At 41.8% G+C, this 18,145-nt stretch overlaps 2 protein-coding genes across 11 annotated transcripts in view; one reads left to right on the top strand and one right to left on the bottom strand.

Moving 5' to 3' along the window:
• Positions 1 to 18,145, top strand: part of Ak5 (adenylate kinase 5) — a 273,107-nt gene that overhangs the window by 225,505 nt on the left and 29,457 nt on the right. Inside the window, exons 11-12 of the mRNA XM_027935266.2 lie at positions 10,216 to 10,379; positions 12,481 to 12,597. Of these exons, the coding sequence (XP_027791067.2) occupies positions 10,216 to 10,379; positions 12,481 to 12,597 (281 nt within the window). The remainder of the gene's footprint in view (positions 1 to 10,215; positions 10,380 to 12,480; positions 12,598 to 18,145) is intronic.
• The window catches only part of Zzz3 (zinc finger ZZ-type containing 3), a 256,464-nt gene that overhangs the window by 97,166 nt on the left and 141,153 nt on the right, over positions 1 to 18,145 (bottom strand). Inside the window, exons 15-19 of one of the 10 annotated variants that reach the window (XR_011708863.1) lie at positions 12,296 to 12,622; positions 10,281 to 10,323; positions 5,600 to 6,286; positions 4,583 to 4,662; positions 686 to 784 (exon numbers count right to left, since the gene is read on the bottom strand). The exons of 5 other annotated variants lie outside the window; for them this stretch is intronic. The gene's annotated coding sequence lies outside the window, so the exon portion shown is untranslated. Of the gene's footprint in view, positions 1 to 685; positions 785 to 4,582; positions 4,663 to 4,762; positions 6,287 to 10,280; positions 10,324 to 12,295; positions 12,623 to 18,145 lie in introns of all 10 variants that reach the window. 4 more of the 10 variants (XR_011708865.1, XR_011708862.1, XR_011708864.1 and 1 more) reach the window with 4 other exon arrangements.

Below are 18,145 nucleotides of genomic sequence, written 5' to 3' on the forward strand. Positions count from 1 at the left end.
GTGTATGTGTGTGTGTGTCTGTGTGTCTGTGTGTCACAAGGGGATATATCATATATTCTTATATCTGTCTTCTTTCAGTATATCATTTTAATGACCACATACTGTTCCTTTGCATTGATCTATTATAACTTATTAAGTTTAATTCCTATTCCACATACTGTTTTTTCTAATTTTTGCTTTCATTTAAAATGCTGTAATTAATGTCTATGAAAATAAAACAATAATTTGTTTACCTTTAGAATGAATTCATAAGTATAAAAACTTTTAAGAAGTTATTTTACATTGCCAAATTGCTCTTTGAAAGGTCCTACTGATTTTATTCCCATCACAATGCAGAAGTCTTCCAGTTTCCATGGTGTTGCCCAGAATTGAACACAAAACCTCAGACGTAATCCAACATCCACCACAAATGTCCCCATCTGCCTTACACAGCCTCATTTCCTTTTACTGTAGATAGATAGACTGCAAGCACAAACATTTTCCAAGTTCTCTGACAAAGACAAAAACATGAATGATAACGCTAGAAATGACCTTGGAGTAATAACAAGCTTATTTTCAGCCAGGCAACCTTATTTTGAGATGAAAACGCAGATGCTCAAAGAGGTAGAACATCAGAGCAGATTCCCAGTGAAAACCAGACATAGAAAAAAGGGTTACAAAGAAACAAAAAGTGTCTGGCAGTTACCTTTGGGGACTAGGACTGTTTTTCTTTTCTACTTTTCCAAATTAATCTAAGTCTTCAATAAGAAGTATGTATTTCTTTCACAGTAGAGAAAATATATATCTTCAAAAGAAAAACAGAATAGAAAGGACAGGCTAGGTTATGAATTTTCTATTATATTCATTCAGTACTTGCCTAAGAACCCAGTGTGAAGTGATCTACAAAATAGGGGGGGAAAGGTTCGTATATTTAAGAAAACATATATTTAAGAGGCAGCACATTCTAGAGCAATGAATTCTAAAAAACTGGAAGAGCCAAACAAGCAGGGCCCGACTGAAGCAACTTTTAAAGGTTCCGGTTTCCATAGGTTTGAAAAGATAAATATACTTGGTGAGTTGGGTCTGAACCAAGCCCAGAGACCTCTGGGTAAAGAAACCAAGGACAGGTGTCTTGATGGTGTTTTCTTGGGGGTCAGTTTATGGCTCTTGTCCCTGTCCCTATTTGGAAATGAGGTTAGGGTATGATGGGATGAGGGTAGAGTGCAGGTGCAACATTAGAAATGCTCAGAAACCACTCCATGGTGCCTGCTGTTTCCTGTCACCTGAGACCTGAACCCTCCTTTCATCTGACCACCTAAAGGGCAGAGTCAGGGCATCCTGTTTCAGAGACATGTCTTAATGAGACATTTCACTTAGTCTCTGTGGCTGTGGTAGGTTTTTGACTAAATATATCAAAACCGTAGACTCACCTGTCAGAACAGAGATACAACATTATCCTTCCCAGATAACAAACGATGGGGCCCTGATAGTGTTACAGATTTAACAAATAAAAATATAAGACCCTGTATGTTTTCACTCATACGTGGAAGTCAGAGGGGAAAAGGTGAGGAATTAAGGGGATGGGAATCTCATGAAAATAGAAGGGAAACCAGTGACTAGAGAAGGAATCAGGAGGGGAGTGTGAGGTAATGAGGAATTAAATTGACCAAATTATGTTATTTCCCTTACAAATATGTCACAATGAATTTCACTATTATGTATAATTGTAATGAACCAATTAATTTTTAAAAAAGAAAACCCAATTTGAAATCTATGCATGTGTGTGTTAAATTTGAATTTTAGAATAACACTGGTGGTATTTCATGTAATGATGTGCCAAGCAATATTTAACTGAGCATCCTGTATTTCTTCTGGCAACCACATGGGGACATGATGAAAGCCTGGCTCCTGGCGGCCACTCGTACCGCCTGGCGTTGTGTGGGTGTATTTCTGAACAGCAGGTCTGTCTGATTTCCAGCAAGAAGGGCTGGGAGGGCTTTTGGAGGGGAGCTTTAGAATTTAATGGTACGGAGACATAGTTGGTCCTTGGCACAGTTTTTTTTTTTTTTTTTTTTTACAACTATTATTTGGTTACCAATAGTACCTGTTTCAAATAATTGTAAAAATCAAATGAATTATTACAAATAAAACATTTATTACTTAATGTGTCATTATGCCAGAAGCATGGTAAACCAGAAACTTTTATCTGAATGGTATGTAGAAACTTCTCAAACACATTGGGTCCGCAGACCGCATCACTGATGCTAGAGAACTCACTGTGCCACAACTCTTCTCTTCAGCTTGATACTGAAATATCAGAAAGTCCCCCCTCCCATCTGCAACAGAGAGGAATGGCTCATCTTTTAATAAGGCTGTAAGGAGTTTTATTAACTATCATAACAATTAGTCATTCATGGTAGAACCATTATCTCAGCATTATTACATTGTAAATATGAAAAGAAAGATCAGCTCAGCCTCCCTGCAGTGACCATCAGGGAGTTCACAGCAAATTGCCTTTCTTAGATTATCTAGTCTAGAAGCTCCAAATCAGGCTAATCATCAGAATTGCCTAGGGAATGTTTTGTAAAGATTATCTTTTTTAATAATGAAAATACTTCAAACGTACAACAAAGCTGAAAGCATTTTACAGTAAACACTGGCGTACCCACCACCTAGATTCTGCCATTAACATTTTACTGTATTTTGTTTTATCAAATTATCTGTCCCTCTGTCCATCCATCAGTATCTCTTTTCTTCTTAAAAATTTCAAAGTAGGGGCTGGGGTTGTGGCTCAGTGGTAGAGTGCTTGCCTCACTTTCATCTGTTGATCTATTTCCTACTACATATCAGGCACTGATAAGTAACACAGTTGGCTATCAAGAAGTTTCCAGCCCTATTTAAAGTTCTTCCATATAACCTTCAGCTGACCCTATCACTGGCACTTCAACACATTCACAAATAACCTGAAGCAGTCGGTGCCTTTCAAAACTAATAGAGTTGTTGTCTGTGAGGATAAAGCTCCATTTTTCTTAACTGCTTCTGGTCAGAGAGATTCAGTTACCAGCAACAGTCTGCAGAAACTCAGCATACTGGTGCAGCTCATCCTAGATGCAGGATGTTTAAAGTGATTCATGAGCCCAGACTGCCTGGGGGTCATTCCTTGGGCACCATGGGCTCATGGTCTGACAGCATTAATAGCTTTTCTCTGGAAAGGATCATTCAGTCTCAAAAACCTGAACCCAGCGTTGGGACCATTTTCATTTAGAGAGAAAACTGTTTCAAGGGGCAGAAATATGATAGATTTTTTTAAAACAAATCCTGAATATTATCTAGAAACAGGATGGCTGGTTTTGCAAAAGACATTTAATATCTCACGAGCTATGACTATGAAGAGTATCCATCTTTAAAGATGTTAAAATAGTACCACTATTTTTTTTAAATGCTGTGTAAAATGACGGGGTGTTTGAGCTAGGAAAACTTTCAAGCTTTCACCCCTGCTGGCTGCCTCATTTTACAGACAGTAATTGTGTCAGGGTGTATTTCACTGGCCAGCTACTCTTCAAGCACAGACACGTATCACCTCATTTTGTCCTCACAACCCACAGGCCATCTCCACTCTGTAACTGAAGAGGTTGAAGCTCAAAGAGGATACAGGAACCTGGAACTCAATGGAACAGGGTTGTCATTTTGGTGGGGCCACAAGGCTCCTAGACAGTGGCACTAATTAACAGTTACCTGGGCCCTTGCCCAAGGTGTGGGGACAGTGAAGTAAAGCAATTTCTTCTCTCTGTGACCTTAGCCTGGCTCAGGCCGTAAGCCAGAGGAAGAGAGGGTTACCAAGTGTTTGTCAGTGGTTCCAAAGGTTGCTAAGGAATCAAAGATATGAAAGAGTAGGAGAAAGCTGTCGAATAATATGATGGTGATTCAACCCCGGTGAACTTTGGAAGCTCAATTTCAGAGAATGATGAGAGTAAAAATAGCATCAAGAAGAGAGGGAGTCAATGAGTGGGAAAATAATGAGGAAAGAAAATAATTTTCATCTTCTAGTGAATAAGAGGATTAAAATATCTGTTAAAAGTGAGAAGAATAAGACTGGCGCAGTGGTGCATGCCTGTAATCGCAGAGGCTCGGGTGACTAAGGCAGGAGGATCAAAGGTTCAAAGCCAGCCTCAGCAACTCAGTGAGGCCCTAAGCAACTCAGTGAGACCCTGTCTCAAAATAAAATACAAAAAAAGGTTGAGGATGTAGCTCAGTGTTTAAGTGCCCCTGGGTTCAATCCCCAGTACCAAAAAGAAGAAGAATATGTTTGAAGACAATGGGGAAATATTAGAATCCATTCATGGACACCTAATTCTTTCATTTGTTTGGTTATTTGGTGTTTTCTTTGTTTTGTTTTGGTACTGGGGATTGAACCCAGGGGCACTTTACCACTGAGCCACATCCCCAGCCCTTTTCTTTTTTCTTTTTAATGTTTGAGATAGGGTCTCCGGAAGTCTGTGTTGGGTTTTTCTTCGCTTACAGCTCTGCCTTACTCTGTCTCATTTTGATAGAGGACTATTAATAAGAATTTATATGGAATCTCTGTATATATCCCGCCACATACCCTTGCTGTCAATATTTGCCCCTTTCCCATCTCAAGAAGGTAACCAAGCTTTGAAGTTCCATTTGTTGACTTTCTTGTTACTGAGTAAAAAAACAAAAGTTACCAGATATACGGATGACAACTTGCAGAGACAGATTCATTTAGAAAAGCAGAAACACATTCAAAGGAGAATGTGTTTACCTCAAGGGAGAGACATCTTTCAGGGTAAAACAAGGAACACATATTCAAGGGAGGATGTAGGCCATCTCCAGAGAGAGACAGCAACACCTTGGTGTGGGATGTTAGTATTCCCAGAGGGACCCTAGAAGGGACTGGACTACAGGAGGAATCAAGGGCCAAGTTATACAAATTTTCCCTGCCATTATGTATTGCCCTCCTGTCACTTCTTGCAGAAAAGTGCATGGGTCAAGAATGAGGGCCAAGGGCACAGGCTAAGGATGTGGAGTGGGCTGCTCACCAATACTTACTTTGCATTTCAAAGTTTTGTGGGCAATTCCTGCATTCCAAGGGCTTTTGGGCACTTCTCTTTTGAGACTCAATCTATCTTTCCTCTTCTATATCCCCAAATTCATATCCCAACTCTTGGTGGTCTTCCTTACCACAATTCCCCTGTTTGGCAATTGCTTACCCTTCCCCTGCCTGGGTGTAGAGTCCCCCTCCCAGGGCTGTTTACAGGCTCAGAGCCAGCCCTGTCACACAGCTGTGATAGGGGTCACCTGCCATCTTCCCTTCTCTGGTAGAAAGACCCAGCTCTGAATCTTTTTGTTCCCAGAGCTTTGCCTAGTGTCAGACCCCTTAATAGCTGACCAGCAAATGTTTTTCAAACAAAGAGCTGAATTAATATGCCTTGTGCTTAATTCCAGGTTGCACCAAGCAGTTAAAAGATACAGTAAAATATCAACAAAGGACATAATAACCAGCTCTGTGCCACTGCTATGGAAAGCATGTAAAAATAAAGGTGTAAACCAAACTTAAGTGCATGCATTAGTTTGTGCTTGGGATTCCGCCGATTTCTACCTGACATCTTTATTTGCCTGAACTTTCTCTCGGAGCCCAGAATGTGCTATAACATGCCAGCCTTGTTATAACATTTCATCCTTTTTCCCGGAGGCCAAGTACCTGCAATAACTGTGTAGGAGGCAAGAGCTGTCTTTAAGAGAGAATTTTACCCATAAATAAAAAGCAAAGAGGAAGGGGTGACCCAGGTGGACATGCTGAGGTGACACAGATCATTTCAGTTCCACCTCAAAGAACAGCAGGTGCCTGGGCTCACAAGCCCCCTATTCTGTCCTCTCTCTTCCTTCTGTAGACCCAGGGGGAGTGAGAGGCTGAGCCCTAGGGTAGGACTTCACACCACTTATACTTTTAAGCACCTGTGGTCTTACGTGGGAGATTTTTTAAAAATTACATTTGAAATTGAGAATAAAGGTTTTTCTACCTTTTTTTCCCCCTGAAATATTAGGGACAGACCTCTTCAAAATGGAATTTCATAGTCTAGACTCTGTGTGGTCACCCCGTGTGGCACTATGCACAGGTCTGCTCAGGCGTAGGAGCCTGGAGTTAAGGATACAGTAACAATCCTCGAGATGGCAGGCACTGGGATGGCTCCGTGTCTGTCAGCAGTCATCTTGTCACCAGAGAACACAGCCCACTCATTCCGAGATGTGGTTCCTCAAAGATTTTTTTTCCATGTAACAAATTATCCTGGAGGGATATCAAAGCCACATTGTTTTTTATTTAGAAGTCTTAAGTTAAGACCTCAGAGACATGTTAGTGACAGTATATGAGAATTCATGTTTCCACCAGCAGTTTTTTTGTGCTTTTATTGCAGTGAGAAAATCGCTTTGTTCCCCAGTTTGGAGCCAAGGGAAGAATCAAGCCATTGTATAGATTGCTTAAAATTCCACTGTGCTACACCATTTGGCCAAAAAAAAAGCTAAGAATTTGCAGCTGTTGCTCGAAAGGTTTCTAACTGGGACTGGGGCGGGGTGTGGGGAGGGGTTGCTGTTTAACACACAGCTGTTGTTAATTTGAGTTGAAGTTTTTTTTAATTGCCTTTGTATCCATATTTATTAAATAACATTTTAGAGGAGCAAAAACTATAATAGTCATATTAGTAGGAGGCTGCAGGAAGAAAATAATTGGAACACAACATTTTTGCCTTGTAAGCCAAGTCTGAAAATACCTTTTCCACATGACCAGCTAGCTACCAGCCTTCCCAGGAAAAGAGTTTCCAGGTAAATCCGACCCACAGAAGCCCCACGGCGGCGTCTGCAGGAGCTCAGCTGCTTGCTCCTCTTAGTCATTTATCTGGAAGCACTCCTTCCCCTGAGTGGCCTTCTCTTGTTCCTACACTCTGTGTTCCTATTATATCAGGAGGCAGGAGTCTAGTGCTTGGAGCAAACGTAGCATTAGCTGGGAATTGGCTGCTCCTTTAAGTGGTCTGCATTATTTTTGCAAGGTTCTGTAATTGCTGTTTTCCTATTGCATGTAGCCCATCCAGGACAATATACTCTGAGGGGCCTAAACCCTCCCCACTTGGCAGCTGTATGGACGAGCAGAAGATAGAAAACATGGACCTTTCTACTAATGAAAGACACATCTTAATGTCCTTTAATAGAGAAGTTTGAACTAACCCAAGAAAAGAGTTTTTTATAGGATGAGATAAATCAGTCAATTTGCAGAATAAGTCATAAATCCTAACATGCTAAAATTTCAGTTGTGATTTTGCATTTTTATTAATGTTAAATATTCCCCTTAAATAGGAAAAAAAAAACCCTGCAATTCATCAGACATTTATGAAGCACCTGCCATGTGCAAAGTGCTGAACTGGGTCCTGAAGGTACCCAGAGAAGTCTCTGGGACAGAGGGTCTGGTGAGGGACCCAGGCACCTTGGAAAACAGGCAGAAGCACTAGATGCCATTGGCATCCTGCCCAACAGAGCTGAGGGTGGGAGATGGTTCCTGCAAGAGGAGAAACACCCAAGCTGGACCTAAGGATGAGAAGAGTCTGCATAGTTAGAAAAAAAGCATGAATGGGGAAAGGAGATTCAGTGTGTAGCTGAACACACACGCCATGGGTATATATGTGGACTACAGAGTGAAATATTATTTAGCCTAAAGAAACAGAGAAATCCTACCACTTGGCAACAGATAACATGGGTGAGCTTAAAGGACATATGCTAAGTGAAAGGAGCCAGGCACAGAGAGACAAATACTGAATTATCACATTTATATGTGAAACCTAAAAAAGTCAAATGCACAGAAATAGAGAACAGAATGATGGTTGCTGGGGGCTGAGGGGGGGAAGTGGAGAGAGATTGATCCAAAGGTGATCAACTTTCAGTTATAAGGAAAATAAGTTGTAGAGACCCAGTGTACAGCACAATAACTATAGTTAACAGCAGGGTATTTTATACTTGAAACTAGCCAAGAAAATAGAGGTTACATGTCTTCACTTGAAAAAAGAAATGGTAGCTATGGGGGCGATAGAGGCGTTAATAACATCACTGAGGTTATTTACCATACAGCATGCATCAGATCATCACACTGCATACCTTAATTTATACAGTTTTGCCAATTTAACCTTAATAAAGCTTGGGAATAAAAAAAAGAGGAAGAAGGAGGGCATTTCAAGCCCAGGACCAGGGAGAGCCAGTTTGGTGACTGGGTAAAGTATGTCTTCTTAGAGGAACTGTGGTTAGACATGATGATGTTGGGCGAGGCAAGAAATAGGGAAAGATTTAACATTTCAAGAAACGAAAGAGCTTATTATCCTAATTTGATCACTACACATTGTATATATGTATCAAATTATCACACTGTATCCCATAAAGGTGTACAAATATTATATCTCAGTTTTAAAAAGAAATGGATTAAGGAAAAGATGAGAAGTAGAGTGGGACTTGATTCTGGAGTGTGGAAGTGCCCCTACAAATAGCTTGGATTTTATTGTGTGGGGCATGGGGAGCTACTGAGTGCTATGGAGCTGGAGAATGACATGCTTTTCAGGTAAATCATCCTATGAGCAGGTCTGTTGGACCCCAGAGCCTAAACCATTCCCACATGCAGAGGTGGAACAATTGCCATTTGCCAATCAGAGAACATGAGGGCCCAAACTGTGACTGGTGAGAATCTGGCCACAGAGAGGAAGAGAGAAGGGAACACCTCTGATGCTTACTAGCTATGTAACCCAGAGCAATGGAAGTACTTTCTTCGTGCCTTCATTTCCCATCTGGGCATAATAACAGTGTCTGCCTCTGAAGCCTATTTTAAATTAATGCATATAAAGTGCTTGGAACAGTAACTGGTACAGTAAGCATTTGGCAAACATTAGCTATGATTATTTTCAGATGTAAAATTCTACGATTTAGCAACTAATAGCACTTGGCAGGGTAGGGAAAGGAGTCAAATATCTAGTGTTCATCAAAGAAATATGGAAGGCACTCCAAATTAATAATAATAGTCGGGTGCAGCCGCACATGCCTGTAATCCCAGTGGCTCGGGAGGCTGAGACAGGAGGATCATGAATTCAAAGCCAGCTTCAGCAAAAGCAAGGCCCTAAGCAACTCAGTGAGACCCTGTCTCTAAATAAAATACAAAGTAGGGCCGGGTGCAGCTGGGGTTGTGGCTCAGCATAGAGTGCTTGCCTGGCATGTGTGAGGCCCTGGGTTTGATCTTCAGCACCACATAAAAATAAATAAATTAAATAAAAGTATTGTGTCCAACTACAACTAAAAAAATAAATATTTAAATAAATAATAGGGCTGGGGATGTGGCTCAGTGGTCAAGTGCCCCTGAGTTCAATCCCTGGTATCAAAAAAAAAAAAAAAGAATAGCTAGAAAAAATAGAGAAAAATTATGTTGAGGAATACCTATAGAATACCTATAGTCTTCAAAATTGTCAAGGAGTCCCAGAAAAACTGCTCCTTACTGAAGGAGACCAGAAGGACATGACAGCAGAAGACAATGTGTGGCTCTGAACTCAGTCTGTTGGCTTCAAAGAACATTGAGTCCGTAGGACAATTTGAAATTCAAACAAGGTCTGAAGTTATGTGAGAAGATATGCTTGTTTCCTTGCTTTTAGGAAATGACACTCAAACGTACCTGTCTGATCCACAACAATGTTTCAGAATGTCCTTTGTTCCTCGATTATGAATCTGTAAGGTTATGATTGTTTGCAAATAAAAATAATTTATTCTCAAAATTAACAGCTGGTATTCCCTAAGTACTCACTAAGTATCAGGTCTGTGACCAGTACTTTGCACCTGAGCAGGTTCAATTCCCCAGGAAACCTCTCATACTCCCGTCTATACTAGTAGAGCCCAGGTATAGGACTCTGTGCCCCTGCAGCAGCTGAACCCTCTGCCTCACACACTTGCAACTGCTGTAGCCACTGCTGTGGCTTGTCACTAGTACCTGCCCCCTCCACGGACCAGGAGCTCTTTAAGGCTGAGGACTGTACTATACTCTCCATTTGTATCCATGGCGCCCAGCACAGCTCCTGCTTCATCCCAAGTCCTCAGCACATACTTGGTGAGTGAAGCACTGAGGCTTGCCCACCGTGGTGGCCACAGACACAAGGGAGGCACCAGACTTGGGATGTATATCTGACATATAACTTTTTTTTCAAGGTGGCCCTGGCTCTGGCAAAGGCACACAGTGTGAAAAACTGGTGGAAAAATATGGATTCACACACCTCTCAACTGGTGAGCTCCTGCGTAAAGAACTGGCATCAACATCTGAAAGAAGCAAATTGATCAGAGACATCATGGAACGTGGCGACCTGGTGCCCTCAGTAAGCAATATCAGGAAACTTCTGCCTTCCTTGGTGGCAGAGGTGCTGGGACCTGTTGGGGGGAGTCTGAGCTGCCACAACAAAGAAACCCAGAGGGACAGACAGCAGCTGTTTTCTCTCTCTGACAATCCAGAGGCAGGCAGGTCTACGCAGACAATCCACTTGCCTCTCTGTGTTTGCTTCACCAGCCCCCAAATTGTTACCCTGGCTCATACTTTCCCCCAAATCCAGGCCCCACTTAAGAGTTAAAAATCTTCACAACAGCGGTAAATGTGGTTCAGCCTAGAATTAAAAACCTCCCCCAAAACAGAAAATAACCTTTTGGTCTAGTTCTAGCGAGTGTAATAACATTATCTTAACATTTGTTGTCTTCCTTGTGGAATTTAAGTAAAAATGTCCCTTCTTTCTATCTTTTTTTTTTCTTTTTGAATTACTATTCATCTCTGAGAAGCCAGATGCCATGGCAAAAAAAGAAAAAAAAAATCCGTTCTTGCATACTATGTTCCTTGCTGGGCTCTGTACTTTGGGCTTGTACAATGCAGTCCCTATTGTATAAAGTTTGCCATGTCCTCCTCCACCAGCTGGAGTCTTTACCACCTGGAAGCCGGCATGGTCCTCATGAAAGAAAAGTAGACCCTTGCAGCTGGCCCTAGATGACCCCCTTGCAACCACTCACTCTTTCCCCGCCATCGATTCTTTTCTACAGAAACCAAAGTGATTTTTTAAAAAAAACGTTTATCAAATTAGCTGTTCCTTTCCTCAGAATCTTCAAACCCAGGTTCCTGCCCATAGCTCTGGCTTCCAGCTACTCTCCACTGTTATGGCCCACCCCCACCTTACCTGCTGCCACCAGCCCCTGGCCTCCAAGTTGTTCCTCCCATAGCTCAGGCTGTTCTTGCCCCAGGGTCTTTGCACAGGTCTTCTCTCAGCCCCAAGGGCTCCTCCTTTATATATTCACACAGTTTGCTCTTTTAATTCAGATCTCTGCAAATGTCACAACTGATCAAAGAGGCTTTCCCTGACCATCCCATCTAAAATCGCATCTCCAGCTTGCTTTTCTCTTTGTCTTGCTTTAATTTGTGCCTGGAAGTTATCTTTAGCTCACTATCATGTATTTATTGTCTGTTTTCCCCATTAGACTATAAACTTCATGAGGAGTTAGTTATTCATAATTATCTAGGGAGGATTCTGACTACACTTAGATGCCTACATTCCCCATGCCCTGCCAAAGGCCAGGCAGCAGGGAATGCCTCTGCCTCCTCAGAAGGCAGCTGAGTGCATTTTTCCTGTACTTTTCCCCCAAACTCCTCCCTTATGGCCCATAAGCACTAATTAGATACAGATTTTGAATGGAGAAAATGATATCGCTGGAAAATGCTAGTCACATCTACGGAAAGTCTTTTCAAGTTGGTGCGTGTCAAGTTGTATAAAATATGTACTGGAAAAAATGAACAGTGAGCCAGGTGTGGCGGTGCATGCCTGTAATCCCAGCGGCTCGGGAGGCTGAGACAGGAGGATCGCGAGTTCAAAGCCAGCCTCAACAAAAAGCGAGGCACTAAAACAACTCAGTGAGACCCTGTATCTAAATAAAATACAAAAAATAGGGCTGGGGATGTGGCTCAGTGGTCGAGTGCACCTGAGTGCAATCCCCTGTACCTCCCCCCCCAAAAAAAATTAACAGTGAAATATATTTTATTCCATATTTGGTCTAGTTTTAAATTACCATGATTTCCTAATGCGTAGAGTGCTGCCATTTGAAGTAGGGCTACTATAGTTCATGTACTCTAAGATATCATTGTTTTAAGACCCCCGAGTTGAATATAAAAGTAAGAATGCACTAGTAAGAAAAAGAAAGGGGAAAAAAAAAAAGCTAACCATTATGCTATGACCCAGCACACTGATTTTAAGATACCTACCCATTTAATAGACGTTAAAATATGTGTACAGGGAGTGAGACTAGGAATTGATAAAATATGGGATGTTGCTGTCTGCAGTTGATCTTGTCTGAACCTTCCTCCCTCCTTCAGTGGGATGACTGAAGGAGATTCTGGGAATTCTAGGGCTGTTCATCTCGGGTCTGACCATTCTCTCCCTGCTCCAGGGCATCGTTCTGGAGCTCCTGAAGGAGGCTATGGTGACCAGCCTCAGCAACACCAAGGGCTTCTTGATTGACGGCTACCCTCGGGAAGTGAAGCAAGGGCAAGAGTTCGGACGCAGGGTGAGCTGTGGTGATGGGGATCATTCTAGAAGAAAAACAGGGGACATCATCATTTCGGTTGGGGAGTAAATTCAAAGTCTGTTCCTTTCCCAATTACGTTAATCAACCTTTCCATTTTGAATGGCAAAAACTCAACTCAAACTGGCCAAAAAAAAGAAAGCGGTGGGAGGGCGTAGGGAGGGGGTCTACTGACTTAAATAACTAAAATGCCCAGTAGCAGTTCAGTCTTGGCTGGATCTGGGTATTCAGATTTCAATGGTCTTTCGCTCTCTCTTTCCCTCTCTCTCGGATTTTTTTCCCATTTGTGTTGGCCTCGTTTTCTTCCTGTTCTAGTCTCATATCCTACCATCTAAGCGACTTCACACAAAAGTGTTTCTGTTTCCCAGAGGTTCCAGCAAAAGTTTTGTTATCCTGGATTAGATCGATCAGAGAGCCGTTTACTATGGCCAAGGGAAAGGTGAGGGAAGGCGCTGACCCATTGTGGAGGACCTCAGCCAGGAGGGGATGGGGGCACCACACCTGAGCCACATAGACTGAGCAAGAAAAAGCAAATTACCACAGGAAAAGTAGGGGTACCCTTACACAAGAAGACAGGGGAATGGATGCCAGTCAGGCAGAATCAAAAATACACACAGCTCCATCTCCCATCATCCAAGCTCCCCTACTCCTACACTCTCCTACTAAAGATGGTGGGTCAGGGACACTCCCATAGGAATGGTAAATACCATCCCAGCTGCCAGGCATTGAACCGACTCTGAGCTGGGTCCTGTGCTACACAGTATATGCATTGCTGGTAACTTTACAAAGTCCAGGCAAGAAGGGTACAATTGTCCCAGTTAGAACCTACAAGAAATTCATATTTAAATTTATTTATTTACTTATTTACTACTGGGGATTGAACCCAGGGGCACTTTGCCACTGAACTACATCCCAGCCCTTTTTATTTTTTTTATTTTGAGACAGAGTCTCACTAAGTTGCTGAAGGTGGCCTCAAACTTTTAAGCCTCCTCCCTTAGTGCTGGGATTACAGGCTTGTGCCAGCAAAATCCATACCTACGTAATTATCTCCTTAGAATAGTTTTACAATATTTTCAAATGCATTCTTTCATTTGATGGTTTTAGAAATAACCTTTTTAGATAGATGGGGTTATTGTCCTATTATTAAAGGTAATGAATTAAGCCCAGAGAAGTTTAATGACTTGTCCATGATCACACAGCAGATGACAACTTTCTAGTAAATGACAACTGCTGATAGGAAAGATTTGGAGAGAACCACCCGTAACCTCCTCTAACACTGCAGCATTGATTAAGGCGATTTGTGCTTACGTGTCTCCTGGGATTTATTTTGAGCTCTCTCTGACCCTATTTTATGTAGCTTCCCTACATGGTATCTCAACTATCCACCTTCCCCTGAATTTCCTACTTGCAACCAGAATCAAAGAAAATTCTTCAGGTCCAGCTGGTGAAGGCAGGCATAGGTTGGGGAGGGCCGGGAAAGTAGTTTTGTGTAGTGGAGCCTTATGACTAGATAGATTCTGGGCAGTCCTTAGTGGGGGACCCTCATGCACCAGAATTCTAATGAGCTTCTTTTCACAAAATAAATCACTTTAAAAGTGCAAGCCTCATTATATACTGACTAGTTTTTGACAAAATGGAATTGGGAGAATTGTTCTGCTTTTTATAATTATGGCAAAATATACATCATAAAATTTTACCATCTTAGCCATTTTAAAGTATATCATTCACTGGAACCAACTACATTCCTAGTGTTGTTCATCATCTCCAGAACTCTTTCATCCTGCAACTCCATACTCATTAAACAGAGTTTCCCCCTTCCCTCTCCCGTCCCCCCCAACACACACAACCCCTGGAAACCACCATTCTACTTCCTGTCTGTAAATTTGACTACTCTAGCTTCCCCCTATAAGTAGAAGTAGTAGACTTATCCCCTTGTGACTGGTTTGTTTCACTTAGCAAAATGTCCTCAAGGTTCATTCTTCTTGGAGTACATGTTAGACTCTCCTCCCTTTTCCAGGTTGAATAACGTCCCATTGGCCATAGTAAATGGTTCTGTGATAGGCTCACAACCTAATCCAGGATAATGAAGCTCAGCTCTGGGACTTTTGCTGGACCTGTTGGGAACAGAAATACTTTATTGTGAGGTCCCTTGGATGGTAGAATATAAGACTAGAATAGGAAGAAAATGAGGCCAACATGAATGGAAAAAAAGCTAAAGGAGGGAGAGAGTAAGACCATCATTGGACAAATCTGAGTACCCAGATCCAACCAAGTCTGAACTACCTACCAGTGAATATACCATGTTCTGTTTGTTTATCATCCTTCTGTGGAGATTTGGGTGGCTTCCAACTTTTGGCTAATGTAATTAATGATGCTTTGACTATGTGTGCACAAATATTTGTCCAGGTTCCAACTTTCATTTCTTTTGTGTATTCCCACAAGTGGAATTGATTGATCATATGGTAATTTTATTTTTAATTTTTGAAGAACTGCCACACTATCTGTGTATAGACATATTGCCAGCCAAGGTGGCTGCATCACTTTACATAATGAAAAATAATAATTTCTCCTCTCCTCACCCACACTTGTTATTTTCTGGGGTTTTTTGTTCCTTTGTTTGTTTGATGGTAGCCATCTTGTCCATCATGGATATGAGATGGTATCTCATTGAGGTTTTGATTTGCATTTTCCCCAATGATTAGTGATATTGAGCATCTTTTCGTGGGCTTTCTGGCCATTTGCATATCTTCTTTGGAGAACTATTCTTTACCCATTTTTGAATCAGGTTGTTTGCCTTTATTGTTATGTTATAGAGGTTTTTTTGTTTTGTTTTGTTCTGTTTTTGTTTTTGTTTTGTTAGCAGGGATTGAACCCAGGGATGCTTAACCACTGAGCCACATTTTTATTTTTTTTTTTATTTTTTTTTTTAGTTTTGAGACAGGGTCTCACTAAGTTGCTGAGGCTGACCTTGAACCCGTGATCCTCCTTTCCTCGTCCTCCTGAGTCTCTGGGATTCCAGGTGTACACCACCATGCCCAGCTGTTATAGGAGTTCTTTATATATTATAGATATTAACTCTTTATCAGATTTAAGACTTTGCACATATTTTCCCCAGTTTCACTCTTTTGATTGTGCCCTTTTGCATAGAAGTTTTCAATTTTGAAGTAGCCTAACTTACCTATTTTTACTTTTCTTGCCTGTTAGTCAGCTTTCCATTGCTATTACAAAATACCTGAGAAAGTCAACTTAAAGGAGGAAAGATTTATTTCAGCTCACAGTTTTATAGATTTCAGTCCGTGGTCGCTTGGCTCCATTGATTCTAGGCCTGTGGTAAGGCAGAACAGCATGGTGGGTAGGATGTGGGAGAACAAAGCTGCCTACTTCATGATAGCTAGAAAGCAGGAGCAGTGAGAGGTAGAAGCAGGCTGTGAACAATTTAATGAAGAACAGGGGTATTTTTCCTATACCACTTTAGAAGCAGAGCCTGTGTAAGGCTTGGGGTTTGAGGGGTCTCCAGAGGCAAGGACAATGTGGTCCAGTAGTCAAGGGATTGACAATGTGGAAACACATGCAAGAGAAGATGCCTTCCAACTGCTGCAGGGTCCAGGCTTTAGGGTGGAGAGTACCCTACCAGGGGATTTCACATTTTCTCTGTGAACTTAAGGTCAGAGGAGTCTGAGAGAGCCCCGGGAAGTCAGGACAGGTCATGCACTTGCTTTGAAATGCTGGGAAATAGAAGTCTTTGCAAATTGCTCTCAGAGGTAGTAAACTATTTGTTTGAAACCCTCAAACTGTTAAGGATAAAATACATAGTCGGTCTCTCCTCTCCTTCAGCTACTGGGTGCAAACAACACAAAATTATCATCCTGTCCTTCTTTTGAAGCTTTTAAAACTAGATCCAGAGGCAAATCCCGGAATTTAGACCGATGGTCTTCTAAATCATTCTGAGCAGTAACAGCACTGTTGGGATCCATGTAAGGTTACATCTTTGAAGCACATCACTCATAAGGTCTGGACTCAGAAAATATGGAATTTTACCTCTGCCAAATATTAGTATGACCTGGGCAAGTCACTCAACTTCCTCTTCAGCCAAGTATTATCCAGTTTAGGATCACTCATTTTTTAACCACACTTCATACAAACCTTAAAATCTCTACTTCATGACCTCTCCCTCTATGGCTTACAGCCCAATGAAGCGTTCAGGGCTCTTTGTCGCCAATTGTTCTGCTCCCAGACTTTGGCTACATAGAAATTGAGATCATCCATGCAATCCTTTCTAAAGTAAAGCGAAACCCTCCTCCCATTGGGGCCCCATTCAGACACATTTCAGGATATGGGAGAAAAGAAACCTAACTGGTACTAAAGGTGAGAGAATCACCAGCCTGAGACTAGACAGTTTCAACCAATGCAAAACTTCATGATATCATTTCCAAAAAACATACAAGCATCCCGTTTCACTACTGAACTACGAAGACAGTCTTTTACTGCTGGGAGGAGCTTACAAAGATCAAGAGTGACACTGGTTAGTCCCCAGATACAATGACTTTAGAAGATTATATCAGTTAAGCAGGACATAAGAGAACATGGCTCTCCACAGTTGGGTGGTGCGCAGGTGCTTTAATCCTGACCAGAAAAACAAAGAACCTACAAACAGAAGGAGCTCCTGTAGACATTTTTATGTCCTGCAGGGGCCCATCGTTTGGACAGCCTCCTCCAAATTACAGGCAAGAAATTAATTTGCAATTTGGCAATGATAAATATAGACAATTGATTTTCTCCAAAGTTGCAGAGTAATCAGCTTGGCAGAGAGCAGAGTGAGGGTTTCTTGTCCATGCATCAGGTCTACAACTGCATTTGAAGCCCAATCAGGTCTGTAAGTGGTTTCAAACAGACTACAGAAGCAGCCTCACCAGCCTTTCTGCAGTCACAGAGATTGATGCAAACCATTTGTATTCTGAGAAAATCCAGCTCAGTTAATTAGACTGACATATTTGCATAGCTATAGCGGAGATGCGAGGTCCTTTGAGGACTTAGCTAACTGTATATGACATAGTGAAAGATAAAACAAACTCAAGTCTGTGTGTGCTTTCTCTATTACCTTCCTATCTTCTATCCCTGAGGCTCACACACACACACACACATACACACACACACACACACACACACACACACCCCAGGCTCCTTTTCCCCCACTAAATCAACAATCTGTGCCTTCACTTTCCAGTATGATATGCTGGGGAAGCGTGTGAGAGAAGGGACAGAAGGGATGTGAAGGCAGAGCTGGGCTTTCTGATCACCTTCCCAGTGAGAACCTGCTTACAATGGCTTTGGTCTAACAGGCCTGTACTCAGAGCCTGGCTTGGCAACTCACTGACCCACAGGCAAGTCACTTAACTTTGCAGATCTCCATTTCCTTTTCTATGAAGTAGGATGAAAATAAATGTAGGTTGAAAATCAATCCGTCAGTGAGTATTGGAAAGATGGGGATGGAGTCCTTGAAAAGTGCCTTTTTCCATTTATAAACCTGAGC

The sequence above is a fragment of the Marmota flaviventris genome, chromosome 10 (genome assembly GCF_047511675.1).
Source record: "Marmota flaviventris isolate mMarFla1 chromosome 10, mMarFla1.hap1, whole genome shotgun sequence".
In the NCBI taxonomy this organism is placed as follows: Eukaryota; Metazoa; Chordata; class Mammalia; order Rodentia; family Sciuridae; genus Marmota; species Marmota flaviventris.